We start from the raw sequence: 25,646 nt of genomic DNA, 5'->3' as shown, positions 1-25,646 counted from the left end.
GTCAGTCTGCCCCCTACTGGCACGTCAGAAGCATTACAGCAGCTACAGTCAGTACATTATGACATGCAGATCACTCATTTCCTATAATGATCACATGATGATTCATAGTGAATCACTGACAGGAATATAATAGACATTCATGCACATGGATTTAATGATCCCAGATCAATAAACAGTAGCTGTCTGTCCGGCTGTTGCTTATCCAAAGTAAACACAGTTATGATAAATATAGAGACAGTGTAACAGATACCTTTATTTCAAGGTGAAACGTGAAAGGAACTCTTTACTCCATTGAAGGCTGAAGCTGAGTAAGAAATGTCCTTACTCTGTAAAAGTCAAAGGAAACTCTTGGAAATGGAGTGTGTACTGTAAACACATGGCTTGCTTATGTAAACAGACATAATGCTAAAACTATAAGTGGTCACAGATAGTATAAACATACTACCAAACACCACAGAGGAGCTCATAGGGGCCGTAGGGGATATGAGATGTGTAAAATCCCTGGAGGACACCGCCAGCAGGAATGCTAACCCTCACGTTTCAAGGTTAGACGGCGCAGGGGTCAGACCGTATTTAAAGGCATTTTGTTCTCCATTTCCATAAGTGATAGTGAAGATTTCGACAAGCTGTCAGAACTAGAATGCAACGCAGCCTCTGTAATGAAAACCTAAAGATAATATCAGCACTGTAATCAGCACAGAGGACATACAGTACATAATTATAGCTCCCAAAAGATAATATTTATAATGTATTGTGTGTGTGTGTGTGTGTGTGTGTGTGTGTGTGTGTGTGTGTGTGTGTGTGTGTGTCGGTGTGTGTGTGTGTGTGTCGGTGTGTGTGTGTGTGTGTGTGTGTGTGAGAATAAGAGAGGTGTGTGTTTCTGCTTGTGAGAAAGAGAAGTGTGTGTGTGTGTGTGTGTGTGTGTGTGTGTGTGTGTGCATGTGTGTGTGTGTCTGTGTGTGTGTCTGTGTGTGTCTTTGTATGAGAAAAAGAGAGGTGTGTGTTTCTGCTTGTGAGAAAGAGAAGTGTGTGTGTGTGTGTGTGTGTGTGTGTGTGTGTGTGTGTGTGTGCGTGTGTGTGTGTGTGCGTGCACGAGAGAGAGATAGAACGATGGTGTACAGTATGTGTCAGTCAAATCCATCTGTCACAGTGCCAGCGTGTGTAGAACAGACCTGGTCTATACTGGGGGAATGTGACACAGATGGGGACATGGCTGTGGTTAGAACAGATGGGGACATGGTGGCTGTGGTTAGAACGCTGCTCCTCCGACAGCCCATCATAAAACAAGTGATGAGTCATCCCTGTTGCCCAGCAACCTCCTTCGGAGGTGCAGGCTGTTCAATTATCTCCTCCAGACAGCAGCGCTCTCCAGACCTAGACAAGAAGGATCGCTGAACTCGTTCTATAACGGCTCCCTAAAACTCTCCTGTTCTTCTGTTAGTCTTCTTCTATTCTATTCTTTCATTCTTCTATTAGTCTTCTATTCATTCTACCAATACCTCTAGGTCTATGTCATCATGTAATTTTACTACTACTCAATAAATGACATTAATGTTGGGAGGGATCAGTAAATACTGTTTGTTTCATCCTTAGATGAAAATATAATTATCAATGTTTGTATCATACATTATATCAGGTCTCATAAAACATTATGGGATCTTAGAAGACCAGCATTGTGTTACTGGGATGAATTATGCAATGGAATTGTGTGGTTTATGTAAACAAGCAACATTATACGTTCAGAGTTTCGTAAACTTTATTACCAGTATATAATACATAATAATAAATACTACTACTACTAATATTATTATATATTATTATTATATATTATTATTATTAGTAGTAGTAGTATTAGTATTTATACTACTAATATTTATACTACTACTACTACTACTACTACTACTACTACTACTACTACTACTACTACTACTACTACTACTACTACTACTACTACTAATAATAATAATAATAATAAATAAAATCCTTCATTCAGAACCACAAATCCTGACAGAGAGACTGCAGAGAAAAAAACACAGTCAAAAACTGTCCTTGACGCATGGCGCCCTCTGGTGTCCAAACACCTACATTACACTCCCCATCAGTCATTTTCCTCCGTCAACTTCCCTCAATTTCTGACGCAACATCCGGCTGTGCAGCATCCATTTTGTCTGTTCGTGCCTCAAGTCCAACCCTCACGGTCGTTCCACCTTAGAAAACAATCCGAAATCTTTATTATATTAATATTTCCACCGCTTTATCTCTACTATGTAACCCCTTAAAACGAACAGGAAAAAATTGTAAGTTTCATATATATTACAAGTGCAAACCCCGGATGCAAATGCATTGAAAAAACACTTGGTTGCAGTGATGTCGTGCGAGGAGAGCTACTTGGCCATCCGACGGTACCTGACGGACGAGCGCGAGCCCTACGCCGCCGGGACGCACGGGAACACCAAGAGGAAGATCCGCAAGGCGGCCGCGTGCTACGTGGTGCGGGACGGGACCCTCTACTACCAGAGACGACAGAGGGGGCAAGACAACTTCACAGAGCTGGAGGTACACACACACTCACACACTATACTATCTATCTATCTACTATCTATAATATACTATCTAGAGTCTAGACCCTGTACTACCAGAGGAGACAGAGAGGCCTGGACGCCTTCACAGAGCTGGAGGTGGATGTGCAATAATACTATGTGCAATATGACAATAATACTATGTGCAATATGACAACCCTCGTGTACATAAGGTTCAGATATAGCCAGTGCGCCTCACCCCTGGTCCAGAGTCAGTGCCCCTCTGCACTGACTTAGTTGGCCTCTGTTGTATGGTACCTGTACTGTATTAATGACAATAAAGACCATTCATTCATTAATTCATTCAGGTGGTGCTGCAGGAGGGACGCAGGAAGGAACTGATCGACCAGGCGCACATCGCGACCCCCGGAGGAGAGCACAGCAGCCAGCAGCACACCTGGGAGAGCATCTCTCACACCTACTGGTGGCGCGGTATGTTGAATAAAACCACGTTCTACGTTCTAAGTTCTACGTTCTACGTTCTATGTTCTAAGTTCTACGTTGTACGTTCTACGTTCTAAGTTCTACGTTCTAAGTTCTAAGTTCTATAAAACTTAGAAGTTAGGTTACAATACAATAACACACCCCTAAAGAAACTAGCTGTGAGCCGTGACAGTTTTAGTTGTCAATGTTAGTGCGCCACCCATCACAGCATAGAGGCGCTATGCTCTCTACCGCCCCCTACCAACCAGAACTGTTTTAATGTTGTTTAGGAATCTATTTACCGCATTGTGGAATAGTCCTCCTTGATCATGAGTGGGAGAGAGAGATACACAAAGAGAGAGGGAGAAAGAGAGAGAGAGAGAGAGATAGACACACACAAAGAGAGAGGGAGAGAGATAGACAGACAGAGAGAGGGAGATAATGATTACTCTACTCAGAGACTCAACTATGTGGCAGAGCTCCATGGAGGATGTGAGTTTAGAGTCCAAGCCATGACTATTGACTTCCACCATGAGTCATTCTTCTATCCCTGTTTGTTTGCTCTCCTAGGTATCCTGAAGCAGGTGAAGGACTACATCAGGAAGTGCAGTCACTGTCAGAGCCGGCAGGACCGCGGGGGATTGGCTGACGACGCTACCGGACCTCGACCCGTGGGACGGCCTGGGAGACGCAGAGCGGTCACGCTCCATCTCAGCGACGATGAGTATGAAGACGAGGAGGAAGATGAGGAAGGAGAGGAGGAGATGTTGGACTCGACTGTCGGTTCCTTCCTCCACCGGAGGTCCCGGATGCCCAACACCGTGGACAAGCACGAGCTGGTGTTTGTAAGTGTCGCGTCACACAGGAGGATAATTATAATAATAATTCATTCAATTTGTATAGCCTAGCGCTTTTCCGAGGCTCAAAGACGCTGACAATATGGGAGAAACGGAAAACACAGAAACAACAAGCAACAGATAACATGAGCACATAGAACACAGAGTTAGCGAACGGGGAGGGGGGGGGGGGCGGGTGGGAGGGGGGGGGGAGATGGTTAGGGGTAGGGGAGGCTGTATGCATGTCCAGGGGGGGAGGGGGGGTGGCAGGGTTAGGGGAGATGGTTAGGGGTAGGGGAGGCTGTATGCATGTCAGGGGGGGGGAGGGGGGGGGCGTGGCAGGGTTAGGGGAGATGGTTAGGGGTAGGGGAGGCTGTATGCATGTCAGGGGGGGAGGGGGGTGGCAGGGTTAGGGGAGATGGTTAGGGGTAGGGGGAGGTTGTATGCATGTCCAGGGGGGGAGGGGGGGGGGGTGGCAGGGGTAGGGGAGATGGTTAGGGGTAGGGGGGTTGTATGCATGTCCAGGGAGGGAGGGGGGGTGGCAGGGTTAGGGGAGATGGTTAGGGGTAGGGGAGGTTGTATGCATGTCCAGGGGGGGAGGGGGGTGGGCAGGGTTAGGGGAGATGGTTAGGGGTAGGGGAGGTTGTATGCATGTCCAGGGGGGAGGAGGGGGTGGCAGGGTTAGGGGAGATGGTTAGGGGTAGGGGGGGTTGTATGCATGTCCGGGGGGGCAGGGTTGGGGGAGATGGCTAGGGGTAGGGGAGGTTGTATGCATGTCCAGGGAGGGAGGGGGGGTGGCAGGGTTAGGGGAGATGGTTAGGGGTAGGGGAGGTTGTATGCATGTCAGCGGGGGGAGGGGGGTGGCAGGGTTAGGGGAGATGGTTAGGGGTAGGGGAGGTTGTATGTGTGTCCAGGGGGGGGGGGGTGGCAGGGGTAGGGGAGATGGTTAGGGGTAGGGGGGGTTGTATGCATGTCCAGGGAGGGAGGGGGGGTGGCAGGGTTAGGGGAGATGGTTAGGGGTAGGGGAGGTTGTATGCATGTCCAGGGGAGGGGGGTGGCAGGGTTAGGGGAGATGGTTGGGGGTAGGGGAGGTTGTATGTGTGTCCAGGTGGGGGGGGGGGGGTGGCAGGGTTGGGGGAGATGGGTAGGGGTAGGGGAGGCTGTAAGCGTGGGAGAACAGGTAGGTTTTGACGTGAGATTTAAAAGTGAGTGAGGATGAGTTTGATTCACCACATCAGAGTTTGATTTAATCACACCTAACACCTCCAAACTCCGCGACCACATCCCAATCGCCGGCCCTGAGCCCCTCGTCAAGGCTATCCTGGGTGAGGCTCAATCGTCTCCGGACCGGCGTCGGGCGTTTCCGCTCATCAATGCACAGATGGGGCTTGGCCCCAAATGCGTCGTGCGAGTGTGGCGCAGAGGACCAAACCGCAGACCATGTCATCCTGGATTGCCCGGTGTACCACCCACCCAACGGGATGCATGGTCTGTCGGTATTAGATGACGAGACGATGACGTGGCTTCTGGAGGGGTGTCCAGAAATATAGCCCGGGTGAGCCCCTCAACCAGGTCTCGGGGTGGTAAAAGGGTAGCCCCTCGGCCCCGAGCCTGGTGGAGTGGAGAGGAAAAACAACTACCCATATGCCGAAGAAGACATGCTGTAAATAATTCTCTCTCTATTTTATATTTAATCATACAAACAAGTTGTTGTTTTTGTCATACTGAGTGTCGTGGTGCATCAAGTTATGTATGAACATGGAAAGACCTCATGTGATCTATGGGGCGGCTGTGGCAGCAGGAGGTAGAGTCGCCGTCTAATGATCGCAAGTTGGCCGATCGGCGGTTCGAGTCGAGCCCCGGCTGGCTACATGTCGATGTGTCCTTGGGCAAGGACACTGAACCCCAAAATTGCTCCCAGTGAGCGAGGCCGGCGCCTTGCATGGCAGCTTGCCGCCATTGGTGTGTGAGTGGGTGTGTGAATGGGTGAATGAGAGGCCGTTGTAAAGCACTTTGGAGCAGCTTTGGAGCAGCAAAAAAGGCGCTATATTTTAACCATCTATGTTTGGTCCTGTGCCTCGGTCCTGTGTTGGCTTGCAGGTGGACAGTAAGGGCGTGGTGAAGCAGATCCTGCCCAAACACGGACAGACGATGCTGGACAAACTCAACCAGCAGCGCCTCGGCAACCAGTTCTGTGACATCACGCTGCTGATCGAGGGAGAGGAGTACCGCGCCCACAAGGCCGTGCTGGCGGCCTGCAGCGACTATTTCAACGAGCTCTTCGTGGAGAAGGGGGCCGTGTCCACGCACGAGGCTGTGGTGGACCTCTCAGGTGAGACAGGGAGGAGGGCAGCAGAGATTCATGTTTACATTTTTGGCATTTAGCAGACGCCTTATTCCAAAGCGACTTACAATCGATACATTTGAATACTAAGCAAGTGAATCATCAATCCACCAGTCGTAGCAGGAAGGTAATCCAGCTCAGGCCCGGGGCCATTGATAGAAGGAAAAACCTTCTCCTATCACCTTCTTCTAAACCTTTTTTTGATTCATGTAGCAGTATAGTGGGTGTGGAAGTTGTCAGAGCAGGAAAAGTGCTTGAACAGCGGTGGCACGGTTCTACACTTGACAACAAGAGAATGTAGGATGGTTCTAGTCATGTCTGTGTAGGTCATAGCTTGCAGGGTTCGACAGTAACGCCGTTTTACTTGCCCGGAGCAAGTAAAACATTCGCCGGGTGAGTGAAGATATTATCAAAGCGTACGGGTGATCGACAGGCGCGTACGCTTTGATAATATCTTCACTCCACGATCATCTAGTCTGGTCTGGCGCCTGCGCCGTCTGTTGTTCTTCCTACACACAGGTAAACATATCCAGGATCCAGCAGCGTCGTCGGGCTCGCGCAAACAAACCCGGCGAATGTTTTACTTGCTCCGGACAAGCGGGCAAGCGTTACTGTCGAACCCTGATAGCTTGTGGAAATAGTCATTGATGTCTTACCGAAACGGTTTGTTCATCAGCCTGTAAATGTTTTCTGTTGTCTCTCCCCCCCACCAGGTTTCAGCAAGGCCAGCTTTCTGCCTCTGCTCGACTTCGCCTACACCTCCAAACTCACCTTCAACTTCTGCATGATGGCTGACGTCGCCACCCTGGCGCGACACCTGCTAATGGCCGAGGTGCTCCAGATCTGCGAGTCCGTGCACAAGCAAGTGGAGGAACAGAAGCTCATGGTCTACCAGAGAGGAGACATCCACACCGTCGTGTCCAGCCAACCGGCACCTCCACAGGCCTTTACCGAGGACTCCGGGGCTTACATGGTGACCATCCAGAGCGACGGCCAGGCTGTGGTCACCCATACTGGAGCTGCCATCGCAGGAGAGTCCCTGGCTGTCGTCACTCACACGGGGGAGGCCTTTACGGGGGAGACGATGGCGGTGGTCACCCAGGACGTGGATGTGGATGTGGACGCTGAACCGGGACAGGCCATGGACGTGATGCCCCTTAGTGGGGAGCCTGGGCAGGGGGACATGGTGACTCTGGTCAGTCACGGTGGACAGGCGGGTGACCCCGGGGAGTCCATGACCGTCATCTCCCTCTGCGGAGAGGCCGGGGAAGAAGAGGGTGAGACGACCATGACCGTGGTCACGCACAGCGGGCAGGCCGGCGCTAGTGAGTCCCTGGCCGTGGTCTCGGCGTGTCTGGCCATGGAACAGTCTCAGGAGGGAGAGCGGGAGAACCCTATGGAGCCAGGGGCCTTTCTCATCAGCGTGGACCCAGGCAAAGTCCACCCGCCCACAGAGGTGGTGCACCTGGAAGCTGCAGCGCCCCCTGCAGGACAGGAGGAGGAGGCGGTGCCGCAGGAGGGGGAGGGCACGTCAGCGCAACAGCAGGTGGAGACCCAGACCCAGACCCAACCCCAGCCTGAGGCCGCGCCCCAGAAAAGGAAGCGTGGGCGCCCTGCGAAGGTGAAACAGGAAGTGTTCCCAGAGGAGCTGGCGGAGCCCGTGGAGGAGGTCCCTGAGCCCGTCCCGGCGGCGCCTGCGGAGGAAGGCCAGGGGGAGAACGCGTCGGACATCTCCCCGGACGACCCCTACAAGAGGCGGCTGCGTCAGCGCTCCATGGGGGAGGGGGGGTACGTCCGCCTGCACATGGGGCTGGAGAACGAGGAGCAGGACAAGAAGCCGCCCACCCCACAGCGGCCCGGCACTCCCAAGGTAAACCAGAATACTACTACTACAAATAATACTAGCCATGGGGTTTGGCTATATGTACACTCTCTTCCGCATTCCGACTCTGCCATCTACTTTATTTCCGATGTAGCTTGAAACATACAGTTTAAAGCCCTTTTCCTTTTTACTTGCTGCGGTAGCGCAAGATTCCTGGATAAATCGGCCCACATCGGTGATTGAAAGCTTCGGTAAATCTTGCAGAGAAAACAAAAAAAAACGCAGCCATGGTTTTTAAATACGCGTGCCGGTGGGGGGACGTGACACCGGAAATAAAGTACATGGCAGGAGTCGGATTGCGGAAGAGAGTGTGCATATAGCCTATTGATACAGATAAAGATGTTATTGATACCGATTCCATTGTTGATTCTGCTAATCGATTTGATTCTTTATCGATTCCTGATAAATCTTCTCTGTGGAAAAAACAGTAAAACAGTCGGCCTACACAGATTTTTTGCATCAACGCAGCCGTTTTATTATCTCAAGACCAGCTATATAATATCAGCTAGGTATAAAGCTGCTGGCTGTACGTGGAACTTGCGCACTCATTTGAGACGGCATCACCTGAATGTGAACACCACAGGTGCAAGAAAAACAGTGAAGTGCTAACCCAGCTCCCCATGGTATTTAAGCAGCATCTCGCTAACAGTTCAGACCGGGCCAAAGCAATAACAAAGCCATAGGTGTTTTTATAGCAGCGGACCGTACGCCATTGTCGAGAACACCGGTTCAAAGTAATCGAGTCTCTCGTCCGCATTTCAGCCAGCAGATCACGCCTAACCCTTTATAATAAGCACAGACTACAGTTGTCCACCACTTATCCAAGGCACCTGCTATCGCTCTCACCACCAATGGGTGGACCTCTAGTTATTTAACAGTAACTGCGCACTACACCACAAATGTGACTTAACACATTTGTACAGTACACTTCAAATACAGCAAACCATTGTTTAATAATAATGGGGGTTAGGGTTATATGTCTTGTACATTTCTACTCTGCTGTACAGAAAATGTACCGAACTGTGACTTAAAAACCGAGGTACATACCGGACCGAAATGTTGGGTGTATTGTTACACCTTTAGTAGTACAGCATACATGTACTTAAATCCAGACCTGAGTTGTCTTTGCACTACTGTACAGTGTGTCTGACGCTAGCAGAGGACAGTGTGTCTGACGCTAGCAGAGGACAGTGTGTCTGACGCTAGCAGAGGACAGCGTGTCTAACGCTAGCAGAGGACAGCGTGTCTGATGCTAGCAGAGGACAGTGTGTCTAAGGCTAGCAGAGGACAGTGTGTCTAACGCTTGCAGAGGACAGTGTGTCTGACGCTAGCAGAGGACAGTGTGTCTGACGCTAGCAGAGGACAGTGTGTCTGACGCTAGCAGAGGACAGTGTGTCTGACGCTAGCAGAGGACAGTGTGTCTGACGCTAGCAGAGGACAGTGTGTCTAACGCTAGCAGAGGACAGTGTGTCTAACGCTAGCAGAGGACAGTGTGTCTAACGCTAGCAGAGTGACTGACTGAGAGAACGTGTGTTTTGTTCTCAGTTGGGCCAGAAGCCCGCTAAGCGAGGCCGGCCGCCCAAGAGGCCAGCGGAGGCGGACGAGGAAGTGGCGGGACTGGAGGCTGCTGCTGCCGAGGCGTCGTCGTCAGCGGAGGGCGTGGCCGAGGGGACGTCAGCGACAGACGACCAGGTGACCGAGGGGGCGGAGTCAGCCCAGACAGAGGCGGGGCAGGAGGCGTCGCAGGCCGAGAGCGCCGTGGACGGGGAACACACGTGCTCCGAGTGCGGCATGTCCTTCCAGAGGCGCTACGCCCTCATCATGCACGCGCTGAAGCACGAGAAGGCCCGCGGGTACAAGTGCAGCGTGAGTAGTACCGTCTTTTTTTTTTTTTACCATATAGTAGCAGACACTTTTATCCAAAGCGAATTACAATTACAGATCACAGGGACAGTCTCCCTGGAGTAATTTAGGGTTAAGTGCCTTACTCAAGGGCACACTAGTGGTGGTGTTCCCAGGTCTTACTCAAGGGCACACTATAGTCTAGCAGCAAGTCCTCAAAAAAGGCTTTAGTTTTCGAGATACCCCTACCCGAGGTAGAGCAAATGACAACAATGATTTTTCTTATCTTTAGGGTCTCCCATTAATGAAATTGATTGTTGTCAAATTTTATTTTTGGGGAAAAGATGTTTTTTTGGTTGTTCTTTAGAGCTACCCCAATCCCTGAAAAAGAGCCAAATTAGACCAGGCCGAATATGGGGAAGGTGACAAAAAAGCCCATAACTTGAGAATGATCACTCCTTTCCTCTTCAGATTTGCTGAGGTATGAACCAGGTGGTTGTCCTACATCACCAAATAGTCAGACAACTATTTACCTAAATAAATACTGAATTATAGTCCTGTAAAGTTAGCTTTAGTTTAGACGGAAATTGTATTTTTAGGTGACAGGAACATAGGACTCCATCACTTTTCTCTCATTTATCAGAAAAACAGAAATCCCTGAAAAATATATCATTACTGAATTGTCTAGGGTGCTATTGAACAATAACCAGTAGTTGTATGGAAATATCTCATACAGTTCTATTGCAAATGAGATTTCTTTAGACATAGGCCTACCTCTTCTCTGATACAGTCAAATTCCGAATGGGGGATAAGTGGCATAATAGCCTATAAGTTAAGAATGCTCACTCTGATGGTCATTATATTTGGAGAGGGAAATACCAGGTGGCTGAACTACATCACCAAATAGTCAGAATAAGAGTAACCCAATAAAATAAAGTTTATTAGTTCTAAATTGCAAGCCTCTAAAACATAGGTGTAAATAGTACAGATTTTATTAAAACTGGAACCTTAATTCAAAGTACAGTATAGAAATAATTTTGAAGCTTGACAGTGGAACACTCTCTGCCACTCTGGTTTGAGTGACAGCTGCATGTTTCAAAACTGTGTAGCCAACTGGGCAGCAGCAGCCATAACATTCTCCATCTCAGAGGGAGAGGGGCTGTGGATTGACAGTTCTGTTCAGATTATCACCAATCTAATGACAGATAACAGGTAACACATATGTCCAACTATGACATTAATATGTTGTTGAATATGTTGTTAGATTTGTGAGCTTTTAAACCATAGTGCAGGCATTCTGATCTAGGCAGAGGCTAGCAGAGCCCAGCTTACAAGGACTCAGAACCATACTGAACGTTGCTCAAGGACGAGATGATGAAGTTCATAAGAGACTATCGCCCCACTCAGATGACATACTGTCCTTCAAGGTCAAGGTTTCATATCACAGGTCATGTCGGGCCAGTTATTCAAGCACACATAACTATACGCCTACAACCAGTGATCAAGAACCACCCCAGGATCAGTAAAAGACTTAGACTGTCCAGAGACACTAGATTTGACATCCGTAGCTAGTGTTTCATTTGCAGCCAATATTTCAATTGCAGCCAGAAAGTCACAAAGAGAGAAGGCCTGACCCCTATATGTACCAGTACAGGTGAAAGTACAAGGTCAAAGGTCCTCAACGCAGCCTCAGAGAGGTTTGATGAAATAATACATCACCGTATGCTGACCTATGAAGATCTTTTTGCCTATGATGCAAAGTATCACAGAAGTTGCCTAGGACACTATCTTTCAGAAAGGAACATTCTAGCAGCTAGAAACAAACATTTAACAGAAAAGAAGTTAAATGAACATGAAAGAGCTTTCATTGAGCTAACTGAAGAATTAACTAAGACAGTTTTTTCAAAGCATATGACTGTCACAACACTGAGTGCTGTAACTGAGAGCTATAAAGGAAAACTGAGTACAGCTACAGAACCAACAATGTATAAATCCTGGAAACTCAAAGAAAAGATGAACCAGCATTATGGGGATAAACTCATCTTCATTGAACGTCCTGGAAAATCTGATCTGATCTGTTCTGGTGTCATGACTGTTGGCCATGCAATGAGAGAAGCTTCTCTCCTCAGATAACAAGGCAGCACAAGCCATGCTCAACTCCACCTCTGAGGACATCTCCAGAGATGCATGGTTGGCAGCAGCTTGGAAGCAGGAGTGGGAGTCAGCCGGGCCCTCCCGAATCCACCGCTACATCTGGGACCCAGGAGATGGCGCCATTGGAGGAGACGACCTACCACGCCGGCAATGGACCACACTGAACCGTCTACGAACTGGTGTCGGTCGCTTTAAAACATCAATGAAGGCGTGGGGCCTGGCGGACAGTGCGGCATGCGAGTGCGGTGACCCAGAGCAGACCGCCGACCACATAATCACCATCTGCCCCTTATATAGACCACCCTCAGAAGCCAGCCTCTTCGACCTAGAACCAGAGATGCGGGCATGGCTACGCAACACCGAGTTGGACCTCTGACGTTACACGAAAGAAGAAGAAGAGAAAACATAACAGAAGACAGGGAGACAATGCCTCCACAGAGAACAGAGACACTGACACTCAAATCCTCCACCAGGCTGCAGGTATATTGAGGAAAACTATGGAAAAGGTTGAGCATGAGCCTCAATTCTACATAAGCAGTGACAAGCTTTCCCTTCTCCAGTGCAGTGAATATGTGCCAAACGCTCTGTATGATTTTGTGAACTGGTGTGTCAATGCAGGTGCATTTAAAAATGTGCAGACCTGTGATGAGGACCCAGCTCTGAAGAATAACACAAGTGTTATAACCTTTTGCCATGATCTAATTGCACAGTGCTGCAGCAGGCGTACACATATCACACTAGGACTTGGGATTATGATCCATCATGAGTTTGGCAGCAAGGCCCTTATCAACAAGCTACACATGATGGGTCATTGTGTGTCGTATGATGAAGTGCGTCAATTTCTCACATCAGTAGCAGCAGATCAATTACAGAGAAGCAAAGGTGTTTACATTCCAAATGGACTGACAAGAACCACAGAACATGGGATAATTGATGCAGCCATTGACAACTTTGACCAGAATGAAGAGACGCTGGATGGCAAAAATACAACAGATTCCATGGCAATTGTTGTATACAGAAGAGGTGATGTTGCCACAGCACACAACCCCATCCTGAGAATCCCAGAGAGATCTCTCCATGCCCTGGACAGCTGTGATTTGGATAATGAAGAGGTTCAGAGGTAAATATTATAGACCAACTATCTGCCAGACACATGCAATACTTGATTGAAATGGCTCGGATATAGCCTACTGTATGTTAATGCAATATAATCCAATATTAAAATGTAAAATGTGTAATGTGCACTGGAGGCTTCAAGTTTCACATTACACTTGTGTAAGTCAGACTAGCATGTGTCCAATATTCAAGTTACACATTATTTGTGAGGTCACACATCATAATCTAAGGAATCTGGAGTGTTGTTGTTTGTAAGGGCATTTTGTTAAAGATTGAATTATATGACAAAAGATGCCTAATGACTTGTTCTTGAATTTCAGATACATCAAGCCAGGTAGGCGATCTGAACCACCAGCAGTTCTACCACAGGTCCTCAAATCAGACAGCACAAAAGCTCAGGCAGCAGAAGGCCAAGACTTACTTTGGAAGGTGAGCCGTATCATGAAAGAAGAAGACCAGAGAATCCCAGGATGGTCTGCATTCAATGCCTATGTATCCACGTCAGACATCCCATTAACAACAGTACAATATATGCCCTTCATAAGAGCTTCACCATCAGATCTATACAGCTCTTTTGCAGCTCACACAGCTTGCTCAAGAACTGGGACAGAGGCATATACTTGTAACTGCTGACCTTGCCATCTACAGCAAAGCACAGCAAATTCTGTGGAGCAAACCTGAAGCTTTGGATGGCAAGATCACCATGAGAATTGGAGGAATGCACGTCACCATGGCCTTTCTGGCAAGCATTGGGAAGGTGTATGCAGACGGGGGCCTCTTTGACATGATAACCGAGTCTGGAGTCTATGCTGACGCAACAGCTCGGCAGATGCTTCAGGGGAAACAACTGACAAGAGGTGTGAGGAGCATCAAGGTTGTTTCAGAGGCTCTGTTCAGGCTCTTCTGGATGGCACTGGTCTCCTGGCTGAACAAAAAAGGCCAAAGTCCATTGTCTGCTGAACAAGAACACCTCCTGCGAGATGTGCAGCATGCCTTTCATGGCGACGACCAGGTCTCTGCCAGACAGTTCTTAAGTGAAGTGGAGACAGACCTTCCTGAACTGAGGAGAAGAATACAACAGTTTTCAGAGAGGGGAGTTCAACAATCAGCAACTTTTAAGTACTGGCTGAATTTCCTCAAAGGGGCTGATCTCTTACTCAGAATGCTACGATCAGAGCGTGAAGCTAACTTTGACCTTCTTCTCAACTGCATGTCTGAAGCAATACCATGGTTCCGGGCTGCTGGCAGGATGAAATGCAATGTGTGGTCATGGTATTTGACAGGTATGACGGCCCACAGTCAATCAAAGACCTGGAGAGGCAAAGGAGAGGTGCAAGTGATGGAAGGCCTACACATGTTATCACTGGCAACACAAATGTCCCAAACTACAGGAAGTACTTGAGGAGTAGTGGAAACAAGACTGCACTGTGCATGTTTGTGAGCAACTACATTGTCACTGCAGCCCCATAGAGACTACACTCAGATGACTCCATCATCTTGGCAGGTGGATTTGACAAAGGGGAGGAGGTGAAGAGCATCTGCACAGCAGGAGTCAGCAGTTTGACATCACTGTACAGTGATCAGGAGGAGGCAGACACAAGGATGGTGCTCCATGCCATACATCTTGCAGAGTCATATTCCCGCATCATTGTGAGGTCTGATGACACAGATGTGGAAGTACTGCTCATATACTATGCAAGCAAAGAAATTTTTGGTTCATCTCTGGTGTACATGCATACAGGCCATGGAATGAGAGAGAGCTATGTCCCCATCAACACCATATCTGAGAAGATTGGAAAAGACATGTCTAACTGTCTACCAGCATGTCATGCACTCACTGGCTGTGACACAACAAGTAGTTTGTACAGAATAGGAAAGCCAACAGCATTCAACAAACTCAAGACCCATCTCAGCGAGCTCAAAGATCTGGCCCATTTTGGACTCTCTGCCAGCTTGGAAGAGTCTTTGCCAGTCGCAAGAGAATTTGCGCTACTCCTATATGGAAAAAAGAAAATGGAAAATTGATTGATTGGGTTACTCTTATTCTGACTATTTGGTGATGTAGTTCAGCCACCTGGTATTTCCCTCTCCAAATATAATGACCATCAGAGTGAGCATTCTTAACTTATAGGCTATTATGCCACTTATCCCCCATTCGGAATTTGACTGTATCAGAGAAGAGGTAGGCCTATGTCTAAAGAAATCTCATTTGCAATAGAACTGTATGAGATATTTCCATACAACTACTGGTTATTGTTCAATAGCACCCTAGACAATTCAGTAATGATATATTTTTCAGGGATTTCTGTTTTTCTGATAAATGAGAGAAAAGTGATGGAGTCCTATGTTCCTGTCACCAAAAAGTACAATTTCCGTCTAAACTAAAGCTAAGTTTACAGGACTATAATTCAGTATTTATTTAGGTAAATAGTTGTCTGACTATTTGGTGATGTAGGACAACCACCTGGTTCATACCTCAGCAAATCTGAAGAGGAAAGGAGTGATCATTCTCAAGTTATGGGCTTTTTTGTCACCTTCCCCATATTCGGCCTGGTCTAATTTGGCTCTTTTTCAGGGATTGGGGTAGCTCTAAAGAACAACCAAAAAAACATCTTTTCCCCAAAAATAAAATTTGACAACAATCAATTTCATTAATGGGAGACCCTAAAGATAAGAAAAATCATTGTTGTCATTTGCTCTACCTCGGGTAGGGGTATCTCAAAATCTGAGGGCCCTTCCTGCTAGACTATAGTGGTGGTGGTGTTCCCAGGTCTTACTCAAAGGGCACACTAGTGGTGGTGTTCCCAGGTCTTACTCAAGGGCAAACTAGTGGTGGTGTTTCCCAGGTCTTACTCAAAGGGCACACTAGTGGTGGTGTTCCCAGGTCTTACTCAAGGGCAAACTAGTGGTGGTGTTCCCAGGTCTTACTCAAGGGCACACTAGTGGTGGTGTTTCCAGGTGGGATTTGAACTCATGACCTTCTGATCACCACTGTCCAACTCACTATCCCCGGCCTAGACCACCCCTACCCCACGTCTTTGTGGGGTCATGTGGTGAAACGAGTGGTCGTGATCAGTGGGGCTGGAATGTAGTTCTGAGGTTGTAGTTCTGGGGGATGTAGTTCTGAGGTTGTAGTTCTGGGATTTGTAGTTCTGAGGTTGTAGTTCTGAGATGTAGTTCTGAGATGTAGTTCTGAGATGTAGTTCTGAGATGTAGTTCTGAGATGTAGTTCTGAGATGTAGTTCTGAGTTGTAGTTCTGAGTTGTAGTTCTGAGATGTAGTTCTGAGGTTGTAGTTCTGAGATGTAGTTCTGAGGTTGTAGTTCTGAGATTTGTAGTTCTGAGGTTGTAGTTCTGAGATTTGTAGTTCTGAGGTTGTAGTTCTGAGATTGTAGTTCTGGTTCTGGTGTTCTGTGATGTCACAGTGGCGCTGCCTCTCTCTCTCTCTCTCTCTCTGCAGCTGTGTAATAAAGAGTTCCAGTACGCCGCCTCCCTGCGCGCCCACCTGGCCCGCCACAAGCACCAGAAGAGCCAGCGGCCGCCCCTGTCCAGGGCCTCGGCCGAGGAGGGGGGCCCGGAGGGGGGCGGCGAGGGGGGCAAGGCCAAGTTCCGCACCAAGAGAGAGTTCGTCTGTGACATTTGCGGGAAGACGCTGCCCAAGCTCTACTCCCTGAGGATACACATGCTCAACCACACAGGGGTGCGGCCCCACGCCTGCAGGGTCTGCGGGAAGACCTTCGCCCACAAGCACAGCCTCAAGATGCACCGGGCGCTCCACGACGTGGCCAAGCAGTTCCACTGTGAGCTGTGCGACAAGTCGTTCGTCAGTAAGAGGAGTCTAGAGGAGCACACCAGCATCCACACAGGTAACGCTGCTTCACCAGGGACCATAATAATAATAACAACAACTTTAATTTCTATAAAATTTCTATAAAACCCAAGGAAGCTTTACAATTCTAAAGGGAAATGATCAGACAGACAAACAGAAAACAAACAAAGCAAAACTGAAACATTGACTTGGGGCCAAATGCCTTGGAGAACAGATGTGTTTTGAGGGCTAATTTGAAGGAGTCCAGGGTGGGGGGGGCGCTGCGGATCACTATGGGGAGGGAGTTCCAGAGGGTAGGTGCGGCCACGCTGAAGGCTCTGTCCCCAAAGGTCCATAGGTCCGTAGGTTGGTGCGGGGGGTGGACAGCAGGCCCATGTCAGGTTCCGGGAAGGGGTATGCTGGGGGAGGAGGTCAGTTAGGTACTTGGGGGCGCAAGCTTGGAGTTCCGAACCGGTTATAGGAAATCCTGTAGTACAGACCTATCGTGTCTATCGGGGGGTCGAAAACTACATCTAGTGGTCAATGCTGCAAGCTGGTATGCCATCAGAATACATGCAGAATGAAATAATTGTTCTCATCATTTAAATGTTTCACTGTTCGAAATTGCCTCCACGAACTGTTTAGAATGTTTAGTTTGGACATCCTTTCCATCCGGCTTTCCTTCAGCCTTCACTCCACATCAACACCTTACATTTACCAGACGTTTCACCCCAACCAGAATTCCCTAGACTTCAATCATTGCTCCATAAAGAGAGCCCAACCCATACTGTATTTTTGGGTCCGGTGCCGATTTATGGGGAGCAAAAAATTCAACCGAAAAGATATATCTGCAGATTATTTAGTCATTTATAATTTATACAAATCGTCTTACAGTATTCCTTTTTGGTACACAGGAAAGCAATGGAAAAAAGATGCTCTTAATGCTGATCAGACAAATATCAATCTCAGTAATGACCAGACATTATCTCCATAAGTAGAGCAACATTACTATTAACATTAACATCTACAGCATTAGAGTTCTTAAAACATAGTGTTAATACCCCCTGCACTTTCTGGTTGTCAGCCACAGACATGCAACTCATATTTGATTGGAACGACACATCCAAGCTGTTTGTGACAAAAGTTTGCTAAAACATCTGACAACACAAAGCCATGTTAATTTAATTGATGAAATACATTATTGGTAAATAGTATCTTGTGTGTGAGTGTACTGTTGTGTGTGACTGTTTTGTACAATCTAGACAACAGGGGCCGCCCCCTGCGCCACAGGAGGTAGAGCCGCCGTCTAATGATCGCAAGGTTGGCAGATCGGCGGTTCGAGCCCCGGCTGGCTACATGTCGAGGTGTCCTTGGGCAAGACACTGAACCCCAAATTGCTCCCAGTGAGCGGGCCGGCGCCTTGCATGGCAGCTTGCCGCCATTGGTGTGTGTGAATGTGTGTGTGAATGGGTGAATGAGAGGCCGTTGTAAAGTGCTTTGGATAAAGGCGCTATATAAGTGCAGTCCATTTACAATTTGATGGCAGCTACTAGATTGTAATCAAGTGCAATACTGAAACACAACTGTGAACATTTCAAACCTGCAAACTGCGACACTTTAAATCAGGGGTCCCCAAACTACGGCCCGCGGGCCGAACACGGCCCACCCCTACACTTGGACCGGCCCTTTGAACAACGTGTAATTTCTAACTGCAATTGCGGCATTGCACCGACGTGGTGGCGGGGGCGCTGTTTCGCAAATAATACATTTCCACCATAAATTGATGCAGAAAGGGCACAAATTGCATCTAAATTCACCAGAATGCAAGAAATGAAGTGTTTGATGCTCGTTTAAGGACCCCCAGACAGCCCTGCTTCTGGTCCCCCCGTGTATGATGAGGGTCCTCCCTCAAGTATCAGACTGTAAAACTGATTATATTTCATTGACATATCACTATAGGTATAAATTCCATCCAAATTCAACTGTTTAGACTTTGCTTGCATCCACCAGTGCTCTCCTGCGCGCAATTGCTTTGCGCAACCGCCTCCATTCCACTCCGTTCCACATTATTTTATGTTAGAGACCAACCCAGGCCCCCCATCACAGAAAGGAAAAATGATGTGGCCCTCACAGAAAAAAGTTTGGGGACCCCTGCTTTAAATGAATGTGCAATAATACTATGTGCAATATGACAACCCTCGGGTGCATAAGGTTCAGAGATAGGAAATGTTAGGATATTTATAGCATAGCATAGAGTACAGCACAGTGTTTTATTTGTACAGTATAGTATAGTGGATAGTGTACATAGCCTTTATTTATGTAAACCAGCTCTTTCCCTTCTTGTTTTTAGTAAAAAAATAAATAATCCTAGCACCAGGGGAGCCCCCCCTCCCAAATGTCGTTGTATGAATGAATGAAAATTGAAATGTACATATTTGTGCCTCAGCACTACACCTGACTGACTGTACTATATAAATGACAATAAAGACCATTCATTCATACTGTGCCGATGCAGATATTTCAGTAAATAATATCGGCCAATAATATTGGTGCTCCAGTATTATCTGTCAGGCTCTACTGAAAATAGCCAAACACCTGCTAACTCACCTGCTGGTTCCTTCCCAGGTGAATCCAAGTACCTCTGCACCACCTGTGGCAGGTCTTTCCACCGAGCGTCTGGGCTGAGCAAGCACTTAAAGAGACACCAGCCCAAACCAGACGTGCGTGGGTTCCCCTGTTCTCAGTGAGTACACACACACACACACACACACACTCACACTCACACTCACACTCACACACTCACACTCACACTCACACTCACACTCACACTCACACTCACACTCACACTCACACACACTCACACTCACACTCACACTCACACTCACACACACACACACACACACACACACCAGGGTATCCGCGGTGTCTTGAAAAGTATTAAAAGTTGATAAATCAATTTTGGGAAAATCAAGACCCTTAAGTATTAAAAAAGTCTTATCACGATTTTATGAGGTCTTGAATTTTGTGAGTTTGAGTCCTAAAAACTTTTAGTAAAAGTTTGTGAATTTATTAGTTTTATTAAAAAAACAAAGATGAACCGGAAATTCAGTTGTATGATAGTGGTCTAGTCTATTGCAAACTCAAACTGTTAAGTTAAAGGTGTCACTGATGTAAACGGTTACAGCTCCAAGGTGAGGTCTGGAAAAATATTGACAAGGTCTTTAAAAAGTCTTAGAAAGGTATTGAAATTAACCTCAAGATTCCTGTATATACCCTGACACACACACACACACACACACACACACACACACACACACACACACACACACTATACATTTTCTGTGTGAATGTGAATGCTGCACAGTCCACCCATCCTGACTGCTGTATATCTCTGTGTGTTGCCAGCTGTGAGAAGAGCTTCTACGAGGCCAAGGACCTGCAGCAGCACATGAACAAGCACATGGGCCTGAAGCCCTTCCAGTGTCAGGTGTGTGGGAAGTGCTACAGCTGGAAGAAGGACTGGTACTCTCACGTCAAGTCCCACAGCGTGGCCGAGCCCTACAAGTGAGTGTTGCTGTTATTAAAATGATCCCATGGCATCTTCCTGGGTTCCCAACCCATCATATTCATCATATACATATACATATACAACATCATATTTGTGTTAATTATGGTAAATGGTAAATGGACTGCACTTATATAACGCCTTTTTTGCTGCTCCAAAGCTGCTCCAAAGTGCTTTACCACGGCCTCTCATTCACCCGTTCACACACACATTCACACACCAATGGCGGCAAGCTGCCATGACTATTAATCAGCTGCTTAAGTAGAGCATTCTAAAGCACTAACCTAAGCAAGTTATTAAACCTTGTGATAACAACCCATGAGAGATTAATTAACATAACAAAAAACAGTCATCGTTGTTTGAGATGAAACTCTTTGAGTTCACAAACGAGGCTAGGCTCCTCCTGACCTGTGGCGGTGTCGTCCCTGCAGGTGTAACGTGTGTGGGAAGGAGTTCTTTGAGAAGGCGTTGTTCAGGAGGCACGTGAAGAAGGCCACGCACGGGAAGAAGGGCCGAGTGAAGCAGAACCTGGAGAGGGAGTGTGAGCACTGTGGCAGGAAGTTCACCCAGCTGCGAGAGTACCGACGCCACATGAACAACCACCAGGGTGAGTGTTGAACGCAGGGCTCCCACGGGTCCTGGAAATCCTGGAAAGTTTGTGAATTTGAGAAGAAGAAATCAAGGCCTTAAAGGTTTTTGAAAATTGACGTGGGTCATTGAAAGTGCTTGAATTCCCCTCTCTCTATTTTTAAAAAAATATATTATATATATATATTTTTACATAATTATAGTAGATAAGTCTGATGTGAGTTAAGATGTATTGCTTAACTTTACACGTATTTCACAATATATAGTTTTGCTGTGCTGTGGTAGAGAAGGCAAGAGACCATCTACTGTTCACACATTCAAGCCTCTCTTTTTAATTGTTGTCTGTGAGCGGATAGTTCCTATTATATACATTCTCATCTAGATCTGTCTCAAACTATGCCGTGTCGGGTCCTTGAATTTGAGGGAATTGAGTCTTGAAAGTCCCTGAAAGGTGCTTGAATGTGATGTTTCAGAAGGTGTGGGAACCCTGTGAATGTCTGGCACGCTAACCAAACTGTTCACCTGTCTGAACACTCCCTCGTTCGTTGTGTCTGGAGAACAGGGCATGTGTTTTATGTTGAAGCAATACAAAATACAACAGTTCTACAGCGCCATTTATTAGTTAACAGTAATAAGCGACAACAGATTATGATTTGTTTGTTTATTTAATCATAGGAATAAATAGTCCCGCAACTGAACTTCAAATGGACTGTTGCCTAGTAACCTGAACACAAACAACGTAGTCTAATTAACCTGAACACAAACATGTAGTCTAATTAACGGTCGTTTAGTAGAACATCTGTGCGGCGGAGTGATACATATAGTTAAAAGTCCCAGTGCTGTTATACTGTATATCAGCACTCATGGAATGCCTCTTGTCCAATCAAATGACTTGGTCGGAACTAACTGTTGTATAATGTGCAGGGTTTTTCCTGCATAGAGAATTATGAGGCGGCCCCCTCCATCATATTTCTAGCCGCCTCCAGCTCTCGACAAAACGTATAATATTTTCTACAAGCGTTGCACTCGGTGGATTTCTGTCATTTCTAACTGCAATTGCGGCATTGCGCCGACGTGGTGGCGGGGGCGCTGTTTCGCAAATAAGTTAGCTTTCGTGTTTACTAGCGAAATAGCTGATAGTTGACAGTTGATTCAAGGAGAATACATATTTGAAAGTACAGAATGCCTGAGAGCCTTATATTGCATTATATTACATTATATTTTGAATGGTCATCTGGTGCCTGAATATTGTGTTTTCCTTTACATAAATAATGACATTTCCACCATAAATTGATGCAGAAAAATGATGGCAAATTGGTGCATATCAATTCACCAGAATGCAAGAAATTAAGTGTTTGATGCTGGTTTAAGGACCCCCAGACAGCCCTGCTTCATGGGTGCCCCCAATGTCAAACACCACTGGTACCACCTCCTCCTCATTTTGAGCCAGGAAAAACCCTGATAATGTGTGTTTTCTCCTCTCTGCCCTTTCTTCTCTCAGGGGTGAAGCCCTTCGAGTGTCTGACGTGCGGCGTGGCCTGGGCGGACGCCCGCTCCCTGAAGCGCCACGTGCGCACGCACACGGGCGAGCGGCCCTACGTGTGCCCCGTGTGCCAGGAGGCCCACATCGACGCGCGCACCCTGCGCAAGCACATGTCCAAGTACCACGGCGACCACCTCCCCGGCAAGATCATGCTGGAGAAGGACACCCTGCAGTTCCACAACCAGGGCACCCAGGTGGAGCACGCCGTGAGCATCCTGGCCTCCGACCTGCCGCCCGAGCTCCGGCCCGCCCAGTCCCCCTCCTCGCCCCAGGAGGAGATCGAGACGGTGCTGATCACCGAGGAGACGGTGGAGGCGGTGCAGGCGGTGGAGGCCGTCCAGGCGGCCGCGAGCGGGGGGGACGGCGCGTCGACGCTGTCGGACCGGAGCATCATGCAGGTGGTGAACTATGTGCTGGCGCAGCAGTCGGGGCTCCCGACTGAGACGAGAACCCCGGACGAGAACCCAGAGGTGATCCAGACCATGGAGGTGGAGGAGGTGGAGGTGCCGCATGTGGCCGAGGTGGAGTGATTGACTCTGAGAGGGATGTGAGGATGTGAGGACTGTGTGACACAGTGAGACCTTCTGCACTGCTCTGGATGAAGTGAAGCCAGATTGTAAACAACAACAACAACAACAACAACAACAACAACAAAATGAAGAAAAAAGTTCATTTGCATTTATTTTTTACTGAAAATGTTCATGAATGAGTATGAGTGTTCTGTTTATGCTCAGCCCCCCAAGTGTGTGTGTGTGTGTGTGTGTGTATGAGAGCGCGCAATATGTAAATAGAAAGTATTCATGACAATACTCTGGATTAACTGCTACATTCATGTGTCACAAATAAAAGCTCAGGAGAGTGGTTTTGTTGAAACAAAATGTGGAAAAACTGAAGGGGTCTGAATACTTTCCGCACCCACTGTACACCCTCCTCAAATGAAGAGTTACCAAAGGCTTTGTTCATGTCCCTGAGTAATCTGCACATATGCACGCCTGTCATTTAACCCAGTAGTCATTCTGTTATTTCAAATCCAGTGTAAATAAGATTCTTACATTCTTAAATCCAGTGTATATGTTACGGTACATGTGGGAAAACTAGGGTTAGGGTTAGGTGCTACGTCCACTGGCATGTGGCATGTTTAACCCTAACCCTAACCTTAACCTTAGCACCCTAGCACCTAACCCTAGTTTTCCCACATGTACCGTAACATATACAACAGTCTTAGATTCTTAAAAAACAAAGTGTAGAACTCTGGATTGAAAATGAACATAGTATTACATTATCTGTCAAGTATTACGGTACATTATTAGTTGTAAAAAAAAAGAAGACCCACCTGAAAGTGTAATAAATTCCCAATAATGTAATAAGGTATTACATTATCAGTAAAAAATGTATTACAATATCAGTCAGCTTATTTTATTACATTATTGGTCAATTATTACATTATTGGGTTGTATTACATTTTCGATGGAGTTAAGTGGACATTTTATTACATTATCAGTCATTATTACATTATAGTACTACATGGCCCTCACCCCAGATCAAGCTGTCTGTACCAGTCTCCCTGTGCTCCATGCTCTCACAGGATGTGACCGTGTCATCATTTGCGGGAAGAGGGAAAAAGACAGCATGGGACACTGAGGTGACAGAGGCATTCAAAGAACTAATAAAAATGCAAAGAAATCTAAGTCAATTATCCATGTCACAAATAAATTACATTAATTTTGTTGTCCTTTATTTATTTATGTAAACCAGCTCCTTCCCTTGTGTTTTTTTTAGTTTTTTTTCTTTTTCTTTCCTAGCACCGGGGGAGCCACCCCTCCTACATTTCGTTGTTTGGTACCTGTACTATAGCAATGACAATAAAGACCATTCATTCATTCATTATATGATAGGACAAGTGACACTATGGAAGTATACTATGTTCATTTTCTTTTTAAATGTTTCTCACTTTATATTTTTTTTTCTCATTCTATGATCATTCTAACATTCTATAGTATAATATGCTATATTATTATCATTCTAAGGGAAAAAAATAAAGTTTAAAAAAATGAAAAAATAACATAGTATACTATGTTCTTTTTTTCATTTTTTTCCACATTTTTTTAAAAATCATTTTTATCATTCTATGATCATTCTATCATTCTATAGTATAATATGATATATTATTATCATTCTAAGGAAAAAAAATAAAGTTTAAAAAAATGAAAAAAGAACATACTATACTATGTTCTTTTTTTCATTTTTCCCCACAATTTCTTTAAAATCTTTTTTTATCATTCTATGATCATTCTATCATTCTATAGTATAATATGATATATTATTATCATTCTAAGGACAAAACAATAAAGTTTAAAAAAATGAAAAAATAACATAGTATACTATGTTCTTTTTTTCATTTTCTTTCACTAATTTTTTAAAAATCATTTTGATCATTCTATGATCATTCTATCATTCTATAGTATAATATGCTATATTATTATCATTCTAAGGAAAAAAAATAAAGTTTAAAAAAATGAAAAAAGAACATAGTATACTATGTTCTTTTTTTCATTTTCTTTCACTAATTTTTTTAAAATCATTTTCATTATTCTATGATCATTCTATCATTCTATAGTATAATATGATATATTATTATCATTCTAAGGAAAAACAATAAAGTTTTAAAAAATGAAAAAATAACATAGTATACTATGTTCTTTTTTTCATTTTCTTTCACTAATTTTTAAAAAATCATTTTGATCATTCTATGATAATTCTATCATTCTATAGTATAATATGCTATATTATTATCATTCTAAGGAAAAAAAATAAAGTTTAAAAAAATGAAAAAAGAACATACTATACTATGTCCTTTTTTTCATTTTTTCCCACAATTTCTTTAAAATCATTTTTATCATTCTATGATCATTCTATCATTCTATAGTATAATATGATATATTATTATCATTCTAAGGACAAAACAAT

The 25,646-nt window shown here is 45.9% G+C and overlaps 1 protein-coding gene across 1 annotated transcript; it reads left to right on the top strand.

Moving 5' to 3' along the window:
* Positions 1-2,367: 2,367 nt before the first annotated feature.
* zbtb11 (zinc finger and BTB domain containing 11) lies at positions 2,368-23,209 on the top strand (the record flags this gene model as incomplete). The annotated part of the gene is made up of 11 exons (XM_080535970.1): positions 2,368-2,556; positions 2,888-3,011; positions 3,573-3,847; positions 5,939-6,170; positions 6,896-8,052; positions 9,610-9,930; positions 16,636-17,041; positions 19,609-19,726; positions 20,389-20,547; positions 20,980-21,155; positions 22,638-23,209. The coding sequence occupies 11 exons, from the start codon at positions 2,368-2,370 to the stop codon at positions 23,207-23,209; spliced, it is 3,729 nt and encodes a 1,242-aa protein (XP_080392096.1).
* Positions 23,210-25,646: the final 2,437 nt, after the last annotated feature.

This window comes from Nansenia antarctica (assembly GCF_963989245.1).
Source record: "Nansenia antarctica genome assembly, chromosome: 7".
Classification (NCBI taxonomy): domain Eukaryota; kingdom Metazoa; phylum Chordata; class Actinopteri; order Argentiniformes; family Microstomatidae; genus Nansenia; species Nansenia antarctica.
The sequence above is the reverse complement of the archived record's forward strand: the minus strand, read 5'-3'. Positions and strand labels throughout refer to the sequence as shown.